This window comes from Chenopodium quinoa, unplaced genomic scaffold, assembly GCF_001683475.1.
Source record: "Chenopodium quinoa cultivar QQ74 unplaced genomic scaffold, ASM168347v1, whole genome shotgun sequence".
Classification (NCBI taxonomy): Eukaryota; Viridiplantae; Streptophyta; class Magnoliopsida; order Caryophyllales; family Amaranthaceae; genus Chenopodium; species Chenopodium quinoa.
This window is the reverse complement of record NW_018742914.1, coordinates 3,494,673-3,514,207: the sequence shown is the minus strand read 5'-3', so window position 1 is coordinate 3,514,207 and position 19,535 is coordinate 3,494,673. Positions and strand designations below refer to the sequence as shown.

General features: G+C 35.2%; 1 protein-coding gene across 1 annotated transcript; it reads right to left on the bottom strand.

Annotated features, from left to right (window-relative positions):
- Nucleotides 1-897: 897 nt before the first annotated feature.
- Nucleotides 898-19,035, bottom strand: LOC110727628 (uncharacterized mitochondrial protein AtMg00810-like). Its single transcript, XM_021907206.1, has 2 exons — nucleotides 18,774-19,035; nucleotides 898-1,721 (listed from the first exon to the last, which is right to left on the bottom strand). The coding sequence occupies exons 1-2, from the start codon at nucleotides 19,033-19,035 to the stop codon at nucleotides 898-900; spliced, it is 1,086 nt and encodes a 361-aa protein (XP_021762898.1).
- Between the last annotated feature and the right edge of the window lie 500 nt (nucleotides 19,036-19,535).

The window sequence follows — 19,535 nt, the reverse complement described above, 5'->3', positions numbered from 1 at the left end:
ATTTCCATTCCAAATCTAGCATAATACTACTTGTAATCAATTAAACACATTTAGCATGCTACTACATCAATAAAATTATGCTAAGTACGTGAACGTACCTTGTATATACGATCTTAAAATCGCCACGACTAATACAAATCACTCACTTCGAAGTCTCCTACAATTTAAAATCATAGAAGAGTATTAAAATCCTCTCTACACAAATTTCCAGCAATATATACTACTATAAAACCCCTCATAATTTAATTAAAATAAGCTGAAATTATATTTAAAACATCATACTTTAATCCCAATAATGGGTAATTGAAATTCCTTAATGGTTTGTTTGGAAACCAGAATTTGAAATTCTGGATTTATCCCAATCAGCTTGTTTGGAAACATTTTGTTAGATTTCGGGAAAACTCCTTAGATTGGAGTGTGTACCATTGAATAATATATATAGAGTTACAATACTAGTCCTAATCCTGTTAGGAAACCTAGTACGATAAGAATACAAACTATATCACAAATATATACGAATATATCCTACTCTGCGACAAATATTATAATAATCCTATAATATCTATCACACCCCCGCAGTCGTAGCGGGAGGAGGACGTACGCTAAGACTGGACCTAAAATCCAGAAATAAATCCCCTGGTAGGCCTTTAGTGAAACATGCAGAACCCGAACTTCTCCCAAAGCAACCTTTTCTCGAACAAAATGAATATCCATCTCCACATGTTTGGTGCGTTGGTGTTGTACTGGGTAGCCAGAATGGTAGATTGCACTGACATTATCAAAATAAACAATAGTAGCTGGTCGTAGAGGACAATGTAACTCAAGTAAAAGATTACAAAGCCAACACGCCTCTGAGATAACATTTGCGACGCCTCGATATTCAGCTTCTGAACTCGACTAAGACAGAGTATGCTGACGCTTAGATGACCAAGACACGAGGTTGTCCCCAAGAAAACAACAATAGCCCGATGTGGAACGTCGGGTATCGGGACAACCTCCCCAGTCAGCATCAGTGTAGGTAATAAGTCGATGAGAAACAGTCAGATATAAATGTAAGTCGTGATCAATGGTACCCTGAACATAATGCAGAATGCGTTTCAATGCCTCATAGTGAGGTTCCCGGGGATCATGCATAAAAAGACACACCTGTTGTACCGCATAGGCAATATCTGGCCTAGTGAAGGTGAGATACTGAAGAGCACCTGCTAAATTGCGATACAATGTAGGATCCCGAAACGATCTTCCTGCATCTGCACTAAGTTTTGACTTAGTGTAAATTGGAGTAGCTGCAGGTTTACATGAGCCTATACTTGCACGCTCTAAAATCTCCTGTGCATACTTTTCCCGCGAAAGTAGCAAATAAGAAGGAGTGCGAGTCACTGCAATCCCTAAAAAATAACTCAGAGGACCCAAATCATTCATAGGAAACTCAGTTTGTAACTGAGATATTATCCCTGCACACAACCTGTCAGATGAGGTAGCTAATATAATATCATCAACATATAGAAGCAAATATGCCATATCATCACCCTGCCTGAAATTAAAGAGAGAGGTGTCACTCTTAGCGAGGACAAAAACCAACTTAATGAGAAAATTTGCAAAGCGTTGGTACCAAGCTCTGGGAGCTTGCTTCAAACCATAGAGAGCCTTGCGAAGTTGACAGACATGAAAGGGAGCTCTCTGATCAAGAAAACCCGGAGGTTGATGCATATAAACAGTTCCTGTAAGTCACCATGTAAAAAGGCATTTTTGACATCTAATTGATGTATCGACCACTTTTTAGCCAGAGCTAAGCTGAGAACAGTAGGAATAGTGGTCGGTTTAACTACCGGACTGAAAGTCTCATCACAATCCACACCAATTTCCTGCGACCTGCCATCACATACAAGACGAGATTTGTGCCTTTCAAGGTCACAATTAGACTAGTATTTATGCTTAAAGATCCACATACAATGATACAATTAACAATATTCACCCCCGCAGACCTAGGTACCAATTCTCATGTCCTTGTTTTAATTAAAGCACTATATTCATCATTCATCGCTGCATTCCAATTATGGTCATGTAAAGCTTGTTTATAGGACTCTGGAAGAGGTGATTTATGAAGATGGGGACCCGAAGGTTGAACAGTGAGGTTACAATATTTCGGGTTGGGCTTAAAAATTCCTCGTTGACTACGGGTGTCTCAGGGAGAGGGAGGTGGTGGTCGAGTGGGTTGTATGGGCGTTACGCCATGCAAGGGTGGCGGGGTATAAGCTGGAGAAGGGGAAACTGGGCTGCTGGTCGCATGTGGGCTGGACAGTGGTGTTCGCGGGCTTGTCACGACAGGAGGTAGGCTTCCGCAGCTAAGCTGCGTTGTGGACTGGTGTGGCGAGGGATGTGTATTTGGCGCTAGGCTGACTGAGGTTGGGGTTAGGTCTTGGTTTTGAGTTGTGGTTTGTGAGCCACAGTTTGGAGATGGAGGAGAGGGTGGGTCGTGGTTTTGGGCTGGGGTTTGTGAGCCACGGTGATGAGGTCGAGAGGGATTCGGGCTTGCTTGTTGTGGGCTATGTAAATGAGGATGCAACAAATCAGAAGATGGAGAATCATCCACCAAAAAAATCATAGTCAGTGCTGCGCAATTGTGCTAAATTCCAAAAAGGGAAAATGGTTTCATCAAAATTGACATGGCGCGAGATGATGATTTTATTTGTGGTGAGATCAAGACACCTATACCCTCTATGGTCAATAGGATAACCCAAGAACACACATGGTGTTGACCGAGGAGCTAATTTATGTAGAGCTGTGGCAGACAAATTAGGAAAACAAAGACACCCAAAGACACGGATGTGATCATACGAAGGAGTTTTTCCAAAAAAGGCAAGAGCAGGATCAGAGTATTGTTTTTAAGAGTTTTGGTTGGCAAAATATTTAGAAGATAACTGGTCGTTTCAAGAGCATAAAACCAATACGAGGGGGGGGGGGAGAGATGCATGAAAAAGAATTGTATGCTTAATATTATTAAGTGTACAAATCATACGTTCAGCTTTGCCATTTTGGGAAGATGTGTGTGGACAAGAGAAGCGGAAAAGGATCCTGTAGACACCCATTTGTGTCTCCCCAAAACCAAACCCAGTGATGAGTACCTTTCGCGTCGAATCATAATCGAATGAAGTGAAAGTGTGGAAAGTCTAGTGTTGCGGATAGTTTTAATTTCTTTTCTCTTCTCTCTGTTTTTTAAAACTTATTTTTAAGAAAACAGCCAATCCAGTTTTGTTGGTACATGATATGGGTCCAATAATAGTGTAGTTGGATGGGGCTTGACGAGAGCTTTCCAACGACATATTATAAGCCCAATTCCGATGAATATTGAGGAAGTTATGACCAATTTACTAAGATGGGCCCGGTTTGAGCCTTATGTGCGGCCCAATGATCTAGGGGAGGGCCTAGTATGATTTATCATTCTAGGAATGGTTTTAGTCTTCTAGATTCTTCTAGAAGATTCTTTTCATTCCTAATTCAATTAGCATTGATAAATTGACTTTTGTTGACTTTTCAGAGTTTTAATTTAAATCAAAGAGCATTTTTGAGGAAAAGATACGATTTTATCCTCCTGTACGGCAAAATTTATCTGAATTTAGAAAACGCGTCAAAAACAGGACTAGCGCCTAACGTTAGACATTGGCGCCTGGCGCTAGGCCTGGCGCCTAGCGCTGGCATTGGCGCCTAGCGCTAGTGTTGGCGCCTGGCACCAACGAGCTGGTGCTGGTGCTGGCGCCAACTCTGTTTTTCGTGCGCCAATACTCTGTTTTGTTAATTTTATCTTTTTGGCTGATTTCTCTATAAATAACGTATTAAAAACTCCGTTTTCATTCATCAATAGCCAGTTTTCAATTATATTCACCCACAAACATTTTTCAATTCTCGCATTCTCTTTAATCATTCATCAAATTTTCCTTTCTCTCTTTTCTAAACTTGCTTTTACATACAAAATTCCGCATTCACAAGATCTAGACACACCTAGCCATATTCGAAGTTGCCTTCGCCCTAGACGTGAAAGGTTTAATTTCTGAGGGTTTGGTCCCAAATCTCTCTTTCAATTATTTAATTTAATTTGTTTTGATTGTTTTCCTTGAAGTTACTAATGTGTGTATTTTGTTATTAGAAAGAGGTACGAGGCATCAAAGTAAGTGCTTTAATGGTTTTTATTGATGTTATGATGTAGAGTTCATGTTTATATTGTTATTATGATATTCCTAGTATCATGTCTAGGGTAATTTTAATATTAAATATGATTGTTACGATGCTTCCTATGTTCTTCCTAATGTTTATGATTGTTAGTATCATGTTAGGGTTAAAGCTTTGATTTTTAATGCTTAGTGACATGCTAGGGTTTGTTATAAATCTTATTAGTATCATGACTAGGATCTTGCTATTATTATGCTTTAATATTAACATGAACATGATTATTATTATTATTATTATTATTATTATTATTATTATTATTATTATTATTATTATTATTATGTTGCTTGATATTTTTATTTATTGCTTGATCACACCTTTTATTGCATGTTTAAAGGGAATTTGGTACTTGTAATCACGCTTAATAAGATAATTAATAATCTTATTTAGGGTTAATTTTATTATAATTCAAGTGATCGCCAATAATAGATTTATTTGTGCATTAATATTCAACCAACATAGATAAACAGGTTTAGGGTAATCCTATTGATTGCATGTTAGTCAGAAAGCGCACATGAATACGATCAGAATAAATTAGAGGCCTATTATTAGGGCAGGTTCAATCTCTTTTAGGTTGGATTTGTACCTTCATCCCCGAACCCTTATTTGGTTCAAGACCTTATGGAGTTGACGATCTCTTGGATCGTTAAGGGGTGTAACCTTCACCCTGTGAACGGTTTACAAGTTCCTAAAACTTGTTGGCGACTCTTTTGCTCTATCTTCTTCCCTTTTGGACGCCACCGTACTTTAGTGTATGATCACAGTGGGGTTCAAGCAAAGGGGATTAACGCTTGAAATTATTCCCTACAGATCCCATGGTCAATACATTTTTTCTTAAAAAGGTCATTATCAAATTCCCTACCATGATCACATTGAAAGCATTTAATTTGACGTTCAAATTGGGTTTCAACATATTTTCCGAAATTGATAAAGGATTGAAAATCTTGAGATTTGTATTTTAAAGGAATTGTCCACACAAAGTGAGTATGATCATCTAATAAGACTAGATAATATTTGTGACCTTGAGTACTACGAATAGGAGATGTCCATAAATCAGCATGTATAATATCAAAAGCACAAACTGTAGTATTATTAGAATTATCAAAGGGAATTCGAGTATGTTTTCCTAATTGACATGAATTGCAAAACTTGGAGTCATGCTCCTTATTACAATGAATATGATTTTTAGACTTAAGATAGCTAAAAACTTGAGCTCTAGGGTGTCCTAGATGACTATGCCATGTAGATGGTGAAACAGTAGTGAGGGAAGTAGCAAGACAGGTTGACGGAGTGGACTTGGTGGTTCTGACTGGATATAGGTCCCCCGTACTATGACATCTCGTTATTATGTTCCCTGTATGAAAATCCTTCACAGAAAAACCAAAAGGATCAAACTCAATAGACACAGAATTATCAGAGGTAAATTTACGGACTGAATTAAGGTTCTTTATGAGTTAAGGTGCTAGAAGGACATCACGAAGGACAAGAGGTGTTTTAGTATGGGGAAAGGTGCCATGACCATAACCTGTTACTGGAATACGGTGACCATTACCAACTAAAATATGATTTTTAGTGCTTAAATTAAACAAGGGTAAGAGATTATCAGCGTTATTTGTCGTGTGAGATGTTGCACCTGAATCCACGTACCATTGATTGTCGGGATTTGGAAGAGTCATCGTGGAGAAAGAAGATGCCAATTATATTGGTGTCATGGGCTGCCCGTATTGAGCCGCGTATGCTTGCTGGGGTTTGGCTGTCCGAGAATGGATTGTTGCTGCAAAGTGGACCAGAAACAGAAACTTGATGTTGCAGCAAAGTGGACCAAAAAAGGTAGCAATGTAGGTGATGAAATTACCACGAAATATTAAAATTTTGCGGAAGAAAGAAAGGACCGGATTTTTTAGAAAAAATTAATTTTGTGGAACCTTAAAAAATCTAGGTTGTGATACCATGTTAGATTTCGGGAAAACTCCTTAGATTGGAGTGTGTACCATTGAATAATATATATAGAGTTACAATACTAGTCCTAATCCTGTTAGGAAACCTAGTACGATAAGAATACAAACTATATCGCAAATATATACAAATATATCCTACTATGCGACAAATGTTATAATAATCCTATAATATCTATCACATTTAGAATTTGGAATTGGATTTGACACAAATCCAACCCTTTAAACAAATCTGTCCATTTTAATGAATTTGAAATCCAATAACAAAAGCTGTTATTTCAAATTCTAGAAAGCTCATATATATTTTTATTGATGTTGTTTTGTTTCCCCTCCTCTCTTTCATTCTCTTCTCAACCACCATTAATGGAAGCTCGAATTTCTTGACTATACTGGATTTTTTTTTTTCCTTCATGTTCATCTCATTCTTCTGCCATTATTCTTCTCTTGAATGATGATATATTTTTTTATCCTCCATTAAAACTTGAAGCTAATTATTCATCAAGTATAACAACACATCTTTTAATTACCGTGAAATAATATCGAGATTACCGATGTCGACACCGACGAACACGAGGAGAAGATGACGAGCAAAGCATATTTGAGGAGAGAGAAATCAATTTGGGGAAAAAATTCAAGAATCAAGGGATTGAAGTAATTAATACTAAGAGCAAGTTTAGCCCCAAGTTTTAAGACTTGGGGTGACATCATCATTTTGAGTTTTAAGATTTATACTTAAGAATTTTCCCATTTTTCTTCAAAAATCTCAAGCAAGTCTCAAGTTAAGTCTTGAGTCTTGACATTTCAAAACTCAAAAAGTTAAGATTGGGATCCACTTCACCCATTTCACTTTTATTTATTTTATTTATTTATTTATTTATTTTACACTTTTCTACATATAATATGTCAAATATTTAAGTCTTAGGGCTAAAGTGATAAATTTGTGTAAGATTTAGAGCAAGATTATCCCTAGGTCTTAAGACTATACATGACATCGGCAAATCACTTTTAAATTGTCTTAAGACAAGACTTCACAAAATTTATGCATTTATGAAGCAAAGTCTTGAATGGAGTCTTGAAAATTCAAGACCCAACTTAAGACTCATTTAATACTTTATCCTGTATTTTTTTCTATATACGTATATTAAAGCACAACTTGTTTTTTGAAAAATATTATTTTTAACAATAATTTAGTTTAATTTTATTGGAAAAAAAAATGTAAAGTGTAAATTAATTGCAATTGTCTGTTTTATATATATTTTTTTTATAAAATTGTTTGTTGTATTTTAATATAAAGTATTCCATTATTTGCTATTTTTTGTTGTATTTATATTAATCTAAAGTATTCTATTACGTAGTATTTGCTATTATTTACATCAACAAATTTAAATTATAAGAAAATGTAAATTTTACGGCTATGGTATTATGTATATATAATTCATGTAATTTCATTATTATCATTTATAATGTTGTATCTAGTGGTTTGATATTATTTTTCAGCTATGTAAGATATGTAACTTACTACACCATTGTAAATTATACTATTAAAATATCATATATAAAAAAGAGAAATAACAATAATACGTATTTAAGAAATCTTAAATGAGGCTGAGGAATGAAGATCTAAATTTAGTTGAATCTTAAGGAGTTGAATTTAGTTGAATCTAAATTATACTATTAAAATATCATATATAAAAAAGAGAAATCATTTTCAATGGGGACCAACAAAAATGATGACACATCCAAGTCTTAAGACTTGGGGCTAAACTTGCTCTAAGTATGATTTCTTATCTAGTCTCGCTTATGGAGTACATAAATTTTTTGAATGCTTTTAATTCTTGAATTTTAATTCAGATTTCTCCCAAACATTTTGTTGAAATTGAAATGTTAGAATATAAATTCAAAAATATCCCAAATATGATATTTGGAATTGAATTTCCAGAATTCAAATTCTAGAATTGAATTCTTTCATTTAAAATGAAATCAAGGTTTCAAAACATTACCTAAAGAAACTTGATTTTTAATGCACTACCAAAAAGTCCAGCATTATATTTTAATGAAAACTTGCTGTAATTAGGCCTTAAAACACTTAAATCAAAGGTTTAAACCATTGTATATCATAAATCCTTCAATATTTCATAATTCAAGAACCTAGGGTTTAAAAAATTGAGGCTTTTCAATTAAAAATAAAATCTGAAAGTTAATTTACATGATACTCATAATCAAACATCATAATTAAATCACAAAACTCATAATTAATAATTTTAAACTAGTTTTAAAACAAAAAGATTTTTTTTTGTTCGAAGGGAGGGCAGCCGACAGCCACCACGGCTGCTGCCAGTGCCGGTGGCTGCCTGCTGCCGGCGGCTTGTGCTGCTGGCGGCCGGTGGTGAGCGTGAGGCCGAGAAGGGGAAGGGGGAAAAAGAGAAAGAAAAAGAAAAATAAAGAGAAAGAGAAAGGGAGAGAAGTTTACCTTGGGTTTTCTCCACTTTGGACAAATTTTGATTTGCCTCAATTGTTGAATATTTATACTCCTTCTCTAGAAACCCTTCTCCCTAAACTTTCCTTTTTAATCTTTCCTAATCCCTTCCTTAATAAAACTTTGCTAAAATAAAACTTTCTTAAATTAAAACCCAACTTAAATAAAATAATTAATTAAATAAACTTTCCTTTTATAAAATATTTCTAAACTTATTAAAATGAATAATTAAAATACTTTAAATAAAACATTTCAATTTAAGTAAATACTTCTCAAAATACTTATTTTAAATAAAATACGTATAAAAATACGAGGTATTACAGTAAGTATATATGTAACATTCATTTACAATTGGTCAAATACAGATTAGATTCTCTAATTATCTCTTCATTCTTATTCTTTTTTATTTAATTAAATATGATTATTAATTTTATTTTTCTCTCTCCTCAAGGAATTTCCTAATTACCCTAATTTTTCAATTCAAGAAGAACATGAAAAATTGAAATTTTTAAGGTAATTTGGATGAATTTGGTGAGAGAAAAGGAAAATGAAGATGAAATGGAGGAGAAATAATGAAAAGAAGTGGGGTAATTATAGTATACATTATTTTGAAATTCTGCCCCATTTATGTCAATTTATAATTATAATTTGTTTGATTTATTTGATTATGATGAATACATGCATTGTTTAATTATTTGAACATTTTATGACTATGTGATAAATATCAATTGAATTGTTGAATTTGGGATGAATATCAATTGACTTTGTAGTGTGTAATCATTTTCTTTCTTTTTTATTATTCCTAATTAATCATGTATTTTATCTTATATGAACCAATATTATATTTTTACGACTACATGAATCCATTTGCAATTATTCACAAACTTCCATTAGAGAAACACCTTAAATTTATCATGAGATGCCCTTGTCTCTAAATATTTGCACTTTATGCTTTGTTTTTATTGTTTACTTTTTTTAAAGATATTTTGTTAACTTTTGAGTTAACCACACAATTTAGGCTCTAACTTCTTACTTTTTTTTTTCACTCTTTATGTACTCACTTTTTCTTTCCCCACTCTTTAGGTACTCACTTTTTTTTGTTCACTCTTTGAATACTATAACCAATTTTTAGGCTATAAAAATTAATATATTTATAAAAAACTAGCCGTTGAAGTACATAGCAGCAAAAATTATCTGATTGCTAAGTCTATAGAAACAGCAATAATATTTGACAAAATTAAGAACAAAATATTAGATCTGAAATAAGGTAACACAATAAGTCTTCAACCAATTTCCCCTTTTGCATTGAAGACATACAAGAACAAATTGAAGTTATTCTTATGGAGGATCACATAACGTTCTGCCACTATAACAAAAGAAAAATGCAGAGAGTTTCAAGAACAACCAATCATCCATTCATGAGCTCAAGTTCAAGATATGTCAGAATTACAAACTTTTTAGTGGAAGCAATGATTTTGAAATTGGGTTGACATACCTCATCCACTGAAAATTCGACTACCAATAACCATAATTTAATAACAAAGATCACACATCATACCAAAAGAATACTAAATTATAAACACCAAATCAATGCAAATCAAAAAGCAAATAGCAAGACAGTGTCTCTTACATCCCAAATAAACCAAACCCTAACTCATGAAATCAACTTTTTCAAACCAAATAAATAATCGATTTAATGAAGAAATAAACAAAAAAATTACTATAGAATTGTACACATCTTAGTTGTTGGAAGAAAATCGTTGTTTTTTCCTCAATCTAGCTACAATCCAAGCGAATTTTGTCCTTCAACCTTCACTAATAGTCTGACACATACCAAAAGAGGAATAAAAAGAACATGGGAGGGGGAGTTGAACTATCGCGAAAGAATTGTGGTCCACAATTATTAATTGTTGCTTCGAAATTTGTGCGAAGCTGTACATCAATTAATTTAACCCAAGATCTGTTTCAGGGATTTTTGTGATTTCTTGAAAGGGGGTATGGATTCCCTCGGGATACAGATCCAGAACGCGGCTGATGTGTCCAATTTATATAGTGTTTTACCCCCATCCTTTGGTCATAATTAGTAGTGTTTTTGGCTCTTTAGAGCCACTTTTATTACTAATAGGCGTTTTCTAGTGTTTTTGTAGTTTTGCTTGAGTTTTGTAGGAAATTGCACATTTGGAGCGTTTTTCGGATTTTTCATGGAGCAGCTACGAACATTAGGAGGACACGACCTTCTTTGAAGCCCAGGACCGGTTAGATCCGGTGATTAAGGGCTCGTTGTGTGATACCGGGGCATTTGGATCAAGTATTCAAGACCCGAAGAGGAAATCCGGATTGGGCCAAAGAATCAAGCCCAATCGAAGTCCAAGCCTCGAGAAGGAGACCGGCCCGATCGAGCAAGCTTGCGCCCGATCGGGCGGGCGCACAAAATAAGACACCAGGAAAGGCGCACCCGATTGGGTGAGCGTTAGCTCGATCGGGCACGGCTGCCCAGGAGAACCTTGAAGAAAAAGGCGAGCCCGATCGGGCGGCCCTTCGCCCGATCGGGCACGTGTTTTTGGAGGTACCTGATTGCCGAGATCTTAGTTTTCAATTAGGAATTGTTTTAGGGATGTTTTTGTACGATTTTTGTACGTAATTTTGATTTGCCTTCTCTTTTAGACTTTCTCTATCTACTTAGAATATTTTCTCCCTCTAAAATTCTCTTAACTTTGTTCTTAATTCCATTCCTTAATTTAGATTACTTTTGGTAACGATTTCTTCTCTTTTAATTTCAGTTATATTCTTTAATTCTTTCATCATGTTTTATTCTATTGCTTTGATTAGTTTAGATTTAATTATGTGTGAGTAGTTTTATTTCTAGGGTTTATGGGGGTCCAATAAATAATAAGAAGGGGTAATTTGTGATTGTTGATTGTCAATGCTTAATTATTTTCCTATTGATTGATTTAATGCTATGCAATTAGGTTTGGCCAGATTTAATTGTATGAGTTTAGCAATATTGATTCGAGATTCGAGATGAGAATTGATGTTTAGGCTTAGTTTCGATAGGCGGACTAATTTATAAATGGTTAAGTCGAGATTCGAGAGATGAGATTTAATACCGGTAAATTAACTCTGTGATTGTAATACGTAGAGAAAGCCCTTTATAATCTAGTTAATTGATGCATTGATGATTGCTTATTATGATTTACCCTGGAATATTGTTTATTGGTGAACCTATGCCCTAGGTTTTTCCTTCATTGATTTACCTCTTATTTTATTTCCTTCCTACTCTTACTTCTAGTAGTTTAATTACCCTTTTTAAAATAATTTGGTTACTTGATAATTTAGATTGCTTTTAATTAATTAGGAGTAAATTGACTTGTTTCCCTGTGGTTCGACCCTTCTTCCCTATCTACATAGTTAGTGGATTTAGTTTTTATTTTTGATTAGGTGAATACGACTTGAGCCTGTCAGCTACACTCGTACGACCTGAACATCTGCAAAATAGCAAGTTAGTGGCTGAAAACGAAGAGAAAGTAGAGAGAAATGAGAGCATATTTTTAGACAATGTGCCTTTGGGAATTGTGTGTGTTCATGCTCCTATGGTTTCATAACCTATAGGAAGATCGACTGCCCTATACATGGTTGACACGTGTATTAGGGTTTCCTTCATGCTAGGCATGTTTCCTTAATGGTGAAGATGGGCATCATGTCGTGCCGTGCCGTGCAAAATGTATATAAAAAAACGAGGGAATCCGTGAATATATATATATATATATATGTGTGTGTGTGTGTGTGTGTATTAGTACAACTTAATTTTATATAAGTAATGTTATTAATTTATGTTTATGGTAATGTGAATTTTTTTTTGAACAACTTTAATTTAGTTAAGTTTGTATAAATAATTTATGTTTAAGTTTATATAAACTTAATTAAATAAGTTAATATAAATAAACTTAATTGAATAAGTTTATATAAATAAACTTATTTATTTATTAATTAATTAAGTTTCTTTAATTAAATAAGTTTACATAAATTAACTCAATTAAATAAGTTTATATAATCGGGCATGAGCCGTGCCACGGGTTATGCTGGCGGGCTGACGACCGTGCCGCTCAGCATGGCCGTGTCGGATTTTAATTTTTTGTTCACGGCACATCCCACGGCCCACAAGTGGGCCGCCGTGCCGTGCCGGGCCCATGCCGCCCGCGTGCCGGCACGACCCGTGCCCATCTTTACTTATCGAGAGATTTTAAAAGGAGGAAAGTTATGCATTTATATATAAATGCATATCTAGGGATAAAGATGATAATTCTATTTTATAATTTATTCCCCGTCCCACAGTTATATTTGTGCTTATTTGAGCTCTATAGAGCTATTTTAATTACTAATATACGTTTTCTAGTGTTTTTGTGGAGTTGGTATTAATTTGTAGGAATTTGCAGATTTATGACAATTCCCGAGCTTATTAAACCACTACGAATATATTGGAGTTTAATCGTATTTTATGACAGAGTATATTAAGCCCAAGACCGTGTTAAAGATATTTAGTTTGGTGATTAAGGACTAGATACATGAGAAGGTCCAAGATTTTACAAGTTATTATTACGGACCAACCAAAGAAAGAAGTTGGGCCAAAAGCTTGAAGGGGCCCGAGCTTGCAAATTAAAGTACAGAAGAGAAGAAGCTGATGGGGCATGAAGTCTAATGGGCTCAAAAGCCGAGTCTGCTCCAATTGGGCCTACTGCTATAATTTGTTGCTGTTGTTTTGGGCATTGGTCGGTTACGCAATTTCTTGATATAATTAGTTTATCTATTCCTAGTTTGAGTGGGATTAGATTTGATTTGGACTAAAACTCCTTTTCTTTTCCTATAAAAAAGGAGTAGTAGTACGTAGAGAGAAGGTTAGGTTTTTTATTGTTTAGTTTTAGATTAGTTTTAATTAGTTTTATTTGTTTTGTTTTTCATTAGTATTAGTTTTTAGTTCTATTAATTTATTTTAGTTTTAGTTTTCTTTTCTCTTTCTCTATCTAACTTTTCTCTCTCTCTCTCTCCTCTTAATTAAACTCTTAGGGACCGTTTGGTTCGCAAGGGGTAATCGGAATGGAATGAACAAAGGGAAAGACAAGGAATGCAATGAAAATACCTAAAATTTTCTATGTTGTTTGGTCTTAAAAATAAAGGGAATGAGGGCCACCAGTGCCACCACCACACATCCACCTCAAACCTTCATTCTCCACCGTTTCCAGCCACCAAACCACTCACCGCACCTTCCTCCCCCTTCGCCTCCCTTCACCGGTCATCCCCGCCCCTCGCACAGCTCTCCCCGCCCCTCGCAAAACCTTCCTCAACCCCGAAAAAACCACCCTCATCCCCGAATAAACCCTAGAAACTATTCTCCCTCGCCATTTGAGGTGCGACAACCTCCGACGAGGGTTGGGGGAGGTGCGAAAAGGGGCAGCGACGTGCGATTCCGATGCGAAAAGGGGCAGCGAACATATCCGATTCCGGTGCAAGGGAGAGTCGGCGAGGGTTGGCGAGGGGCGGCGAGGGTCGGGGAGGGGCGGCGAGGGTTAGGTAGGACGATGGTTGGGTTTTTCGGTGGTTGGGTAGGTATGAATGTGGTGATGTGGTGGTGTGGTGGTGGTAGGGAATGGGAATGGAAAAACCTAGGGGGTGGAGAATGGGCTTAGAAGGATTTGGGGGAATGGATGGGGGAAAGGGAATGAAAAAAAGGGCTAACAAACAGCAACAAAGGGAATCAGGGTGGTTGATTCTCTTTCCCTTTGATGAATACCCCCAACCAAACGGCCCCTTAGTATTACTTTCTCTCTCTAAACTATTAATTTATGCAATTTTATATTTCTTTCTTTTGGTACTATCTCTTCCCTCCTTTATTACTTATTTTCTTTACTTTGATCTTAATCATGTCTCCTTTAATTGTTTTGTTTAGTTTAGATTTAATTATATGTGAGTAGCTTTCTTTCTAGGGTTTATGGGGATCCATAATTAATATGAAGGGATAATTTGTTATTGTTGATTATTGTTATTGCATGATAATTTCTTATTGAATTGTTTTAATTCTTTACAATTAGATTATGAATCGAGCAGATGTGATTTGATTGTAAAAGTATAGCAATATTAGATTGATGATCGAGCAGATGTTAATTTGATATTAAAGGCTATTTTTAATAGGAACTTAGATCTAGTAAATTGCAAGAGCCTGTTAGATCTATGTTGATTAATAAATTGCTAGAGCCTGTTAATCATGTATATGTGCAATGTTAATTATCGGTTGTTATGTTTTATCCCGGATTATTAATTATTGGTGAACCTGTGACCCTAGACTTTTATTTATTGATTTCTTCCTACTCTTAATCTTCGTAGTTAGTTCCCTTTTATTAACAATTTGGTTACTTGATAATCTAGATTATAATAATTAATTAGGAATAGAAAGACTAGTTTCCCTGTGGATTCGACCCTACTTCCTATCTATTATTAGTTAGTGGTTTAAGGAATTACTTTTGATTAGGTGATACGACTTTAGCCTTTCAAATAAAAGAAATCTTTTCGCATTGTTTTGTTCAATTCCAGCTGGGCACCCGTTATGCTTTTCTCTAATACCATTCTACTTTAGGACGTATTTTTTGGTATTTCTTTTTGTATGTAAAAAGTAGCTCTTACGTTTTACGTATTTGATCTTTGTTTTTATCTACTTCCTCATCATTTCGAATTTCGTTCTTCCCTCTTTCTTTCTCTCTCATATGTGGTCGAATTTCCATCTCCTTTCTTTGTTTTCTCACTGTCCTCTTTCTCCCCTCTCTTTCTTCTTCTTAAATTATACACCGTTCTCCGCATTATGTCGTGGTGGTGGAGGAGGTGAAGCACACTACTTAGGCCAGCTCAACCCTCCGAACAAGTAAGTTTTATGATGAAAACGTAATTGGTATAACCTAAATCAATGTGTTGTACTGTTAGGATTTTGATAATGGTTAAAGTAGAATCTGTAGTTTATGAAATCGATTTTGGGTTTGATAGTGATTGGATCTGATATTGGGCAATTTTAATGTTAGGGTTTTCGATTGTTTGTAATTTGTGTTGTTTCCTCATTTACTCCTTTTCATTTGTTTGTAGTTTGTGTTGTTCTTCAATTTACTCCTTTTTAATTAATTGTAGTTTGTTTTGTGCCCAAATTTACTCCCTTTCCCTTTACAACGATTTATCGGGTTTTTGAATTTGTTGAAGTTATTTTTTTTCTCAATTGAAAGAATGTAAATTTAGGGTTTTACAGTTTTATGTAGCGTCGATATTAGGGATTATCAAACAATTAGACAACTTCTCACAATAACAATGTTTTGAGAATAAAACCATGTTAACATGGAAAATCGCATAAATATAGCAAAAATTAACAGAAATTAGCATTAAAAATTCGTATAAAACATGTAAAACAAAAATTAAACATGTAAAACAAAATTAACAACATAAATCAACAACAACGAATCAACAACTGGATTTGTATTATAGCTTACCTAAATCGGAGGTATTACTGCCACACTCGACAACCTGTCAAGTGTTAAGGCTAAAAAAATCCCAATAATTACAACCCAATAAACTAGGTGAGCTATTTATACAACTTTATAAACTCATTATAGCATACTAATCGAAACACTTGAGCTCCTTTAGCTACGATCACTTGCTTAACCCGCATAGAAAATCTTAACTGCTCACATTAAGGACAAATTCCAAAATAGGTCGTCGTAGGGCCACCATAAGAAAAAGACATGGCCGCAAACACAAGTAGCACAACAAACAAACACACACACGTCAGTAAAAAGCTGAGTAATCATCACATATCAGAATAAGAGTATAATAGGATAATCAACATTACTAGCTCAATTAAGTAATGTAGTTTAAAACTAAATTACACATGTTACTCTTGAAGTAACCTTTGTCAAACCCAACCTCGAATAATACAACCTTCACTTAAATCTCTATCCCATAAGTGTGCCATGCTCTTTGTATTCTATACCTAGCCTTGGACATGAGTAATTCGTTAATAAACCAACAAGTATACAAACTTAAATACTCTCAATAACCAGAAAACACCTTGAACCAGACCATATACGAGCCAATTCCCACTAGAGGGGACCATTGAAAAATAATTAATAAAGATTGTACCTCATTCTTAATTCATGATCATTATCTCATTACCAACATGTCAAGGACTAAGATCTATAACGCCGAGCCTCAAACCAAGAATAAAATAATCATTCTCAACCTTTTGATCTCATACTTGTTTAAATAATCATTAACAAACTAATTTATAATATTTCAAAAATGGCACATGTTTCCAAATAATACAACAATTCAAACTCAATTCAATAATAGAATCTCTCAACTCTTATAGGGCAATAAAGCTAATACCCAAATATAGTTGACTCCCAACCCAAAAATAACACTATGCATTAACAATCCTAAAACCTCGATAAAACAATACTCCCTATAGAAACAACATTAGAAACCCTAGAAATTATAACACAATCAATGAATACAACAATTAAATTATACAATGCAACAACCAATCGCATATATATATTTAAATTTTGATTATACAAATAATAAATTATAAAATTTATACACAATAATACAAAATATAATCAATACAAACATTAATCTATCTATAATTAAACAACTCCAAAGATTAAGATACGTGTGATTACCGTCACAGACATACAATCTGAACCTATAAAATACTCGTTTTGCTTGACGAGGAGAACATCACACTTCTTTCACATTGTATTTATGCGCACCAAAACAAGGGTTGACTTTGATTTAGAAAATCCAATTGATGATTGATTTGTATCATCATGGTTAACGGCCAAAGTAGTAAACTCACGAGATTTTTTTATTTTTTATTTTTTTGCAGAGTACAAAGTTGGAGTAAGCGGAGGCAATGCTTAATATTATTAGGGTGTAAGAAGTATTAATAGTTCATAAACAAGAGTTCTATTAGATATAAAATAAGGTTTCAAACTTTCCAAAAACAAACTAGGTAGACAAGGAAGGTTTACTTGATAATTAAAATAATATACGTATAAGTTTATAAAATATTCGGGTATTACAATCTACCCTCCTTAAACCAAGTTTCGACCTCGAAACTTAAAACAGAAAAAGATAGGGTATTACAATCTACCCTCTTTTAAACAAGTTTCGTCCCCAAAACATGAAGTTGAAGAAAAAAAAATAACTTGTCAATTTGAAAGAGAGTAAAAACTAAACCAAACATTTCTTATTAGGGGTATTACAGTGAATGTTTCCCTTAGGTCTGCTATATGGTCTGAGCTGTCTTTGCTTTTAACGATCATGTCATCAACATAAGCCTCAATGTTTCGGCCCCGGCTGCCCTTCAAAGATTTTGTTCATCAAGCGCTGGTATTCAGCCCCGACATTTTTCAAGACGAATGACATAACATTATAGTAGTATATACCCCTTGGCTAGTGATGAAGGCGGTGTGGGCCTGATCTTTTTCTGACATGGGTATTTGATGGTATCCAACATTGGCATCCATGAAGCTTAGGAGGGCGTGACCAGCGGTCGAATCCACCAACCTAACAATTTTCAGCAAAGGGTGATCATCCTTTGGGCAGGCTTTGTTCAAATCTATAAAGTCCACACACATAAGCCAAGAGCCATTTGGCTTTTTCACAAGCACGACATTTGATAACCACTTGGTGTACTGGTATTCTCAAATGAAACCCGCTTTGAGAAGCTTTTTGACCTCTGCTACTACTTTGTTTCTCTCTGGCCTGGCATGCCTGAGTTTCTACTAGACAGGCTTGTAGCCTTCCGATATTTAGCTCGTGCATCATGACATCGAGGTCTATGCCCGGCAATTCATCGGCTTTAAATTTTCCTTGAGTTGGGGGTCTAAGTTTTTTCCTACTCTCACAATCTGAGCGGGGTCATCCCCCAAGGGTATGTTTTCATTCTCTTCAATAGGCTTAGGCCTACCATATTTCTTGGTATTCTCATCCATATAGATGTTTATTACGGGGAGCTAGGGTTCATCTACGTCCATTGCCTTCTACTTGGACCCCTTATCCTCTTTATTGACCGAGGCTTCGGATACTCGCACCAGAGTTTTTTTTCCTTTGATTTATCATCGTGTTCATTGGATTCGGCTTGGGGAGGAGAGCCTTGTTCTGTATGTCCATGTAGATCTCACGCCTATCAGCATTATATCCAAGTCCTTCATCATCACTCTCAGCCTTTCTCGGCTTTCTGTTACTGTTCTCATGGTAGTTGTTTTCGTGCTTTATTTTCCCCTTGTCCTTAGCTAAGGGTGCCTTGCACACCTCGCTTGCCTCAATGATTCTTTCAGCTCTTTCCATGGCTTTAGGGAAGGTAGTGACTTTATCATGCACAAGCTCAAATTTCAGCTTGCTAGACTTAAGCTCGAAGAGTAGGGCTGTGAAAGAAATGTTATAATTGAGGTCAGGGATAAGCTAAGACTCAGTGTTGAACCTCTTGATATAGTATTTAAGACTTTCATTCTCTCCTTGCTTCACAGTAATCAAGTTAACGCTAGTCTTTGTTTGCCTACTCGCAACGATGAAATGCTTTTTGAATTGGTTAGCTAGTATGTCAAATGTTCTGATGCTTCTTAGGGTAAGGTTGTTGAACCATGTCTAGGCTATGCCCTTGAGAGTGGTGGGGAAGAATTTGCACCAAGAGGCTTCACACCCGGTTTCGACTCCCATTCGTGCTTTGTAAGCATTTAAATGGTCCGTTGGGTCTGTCTTTCCATCATACAGATCTAATGTAGGGATTTTGACCATAGGGGGAATGGGTGTGTTCATTATCTCTTGACTGAAAGGGGTGATATTTTTGA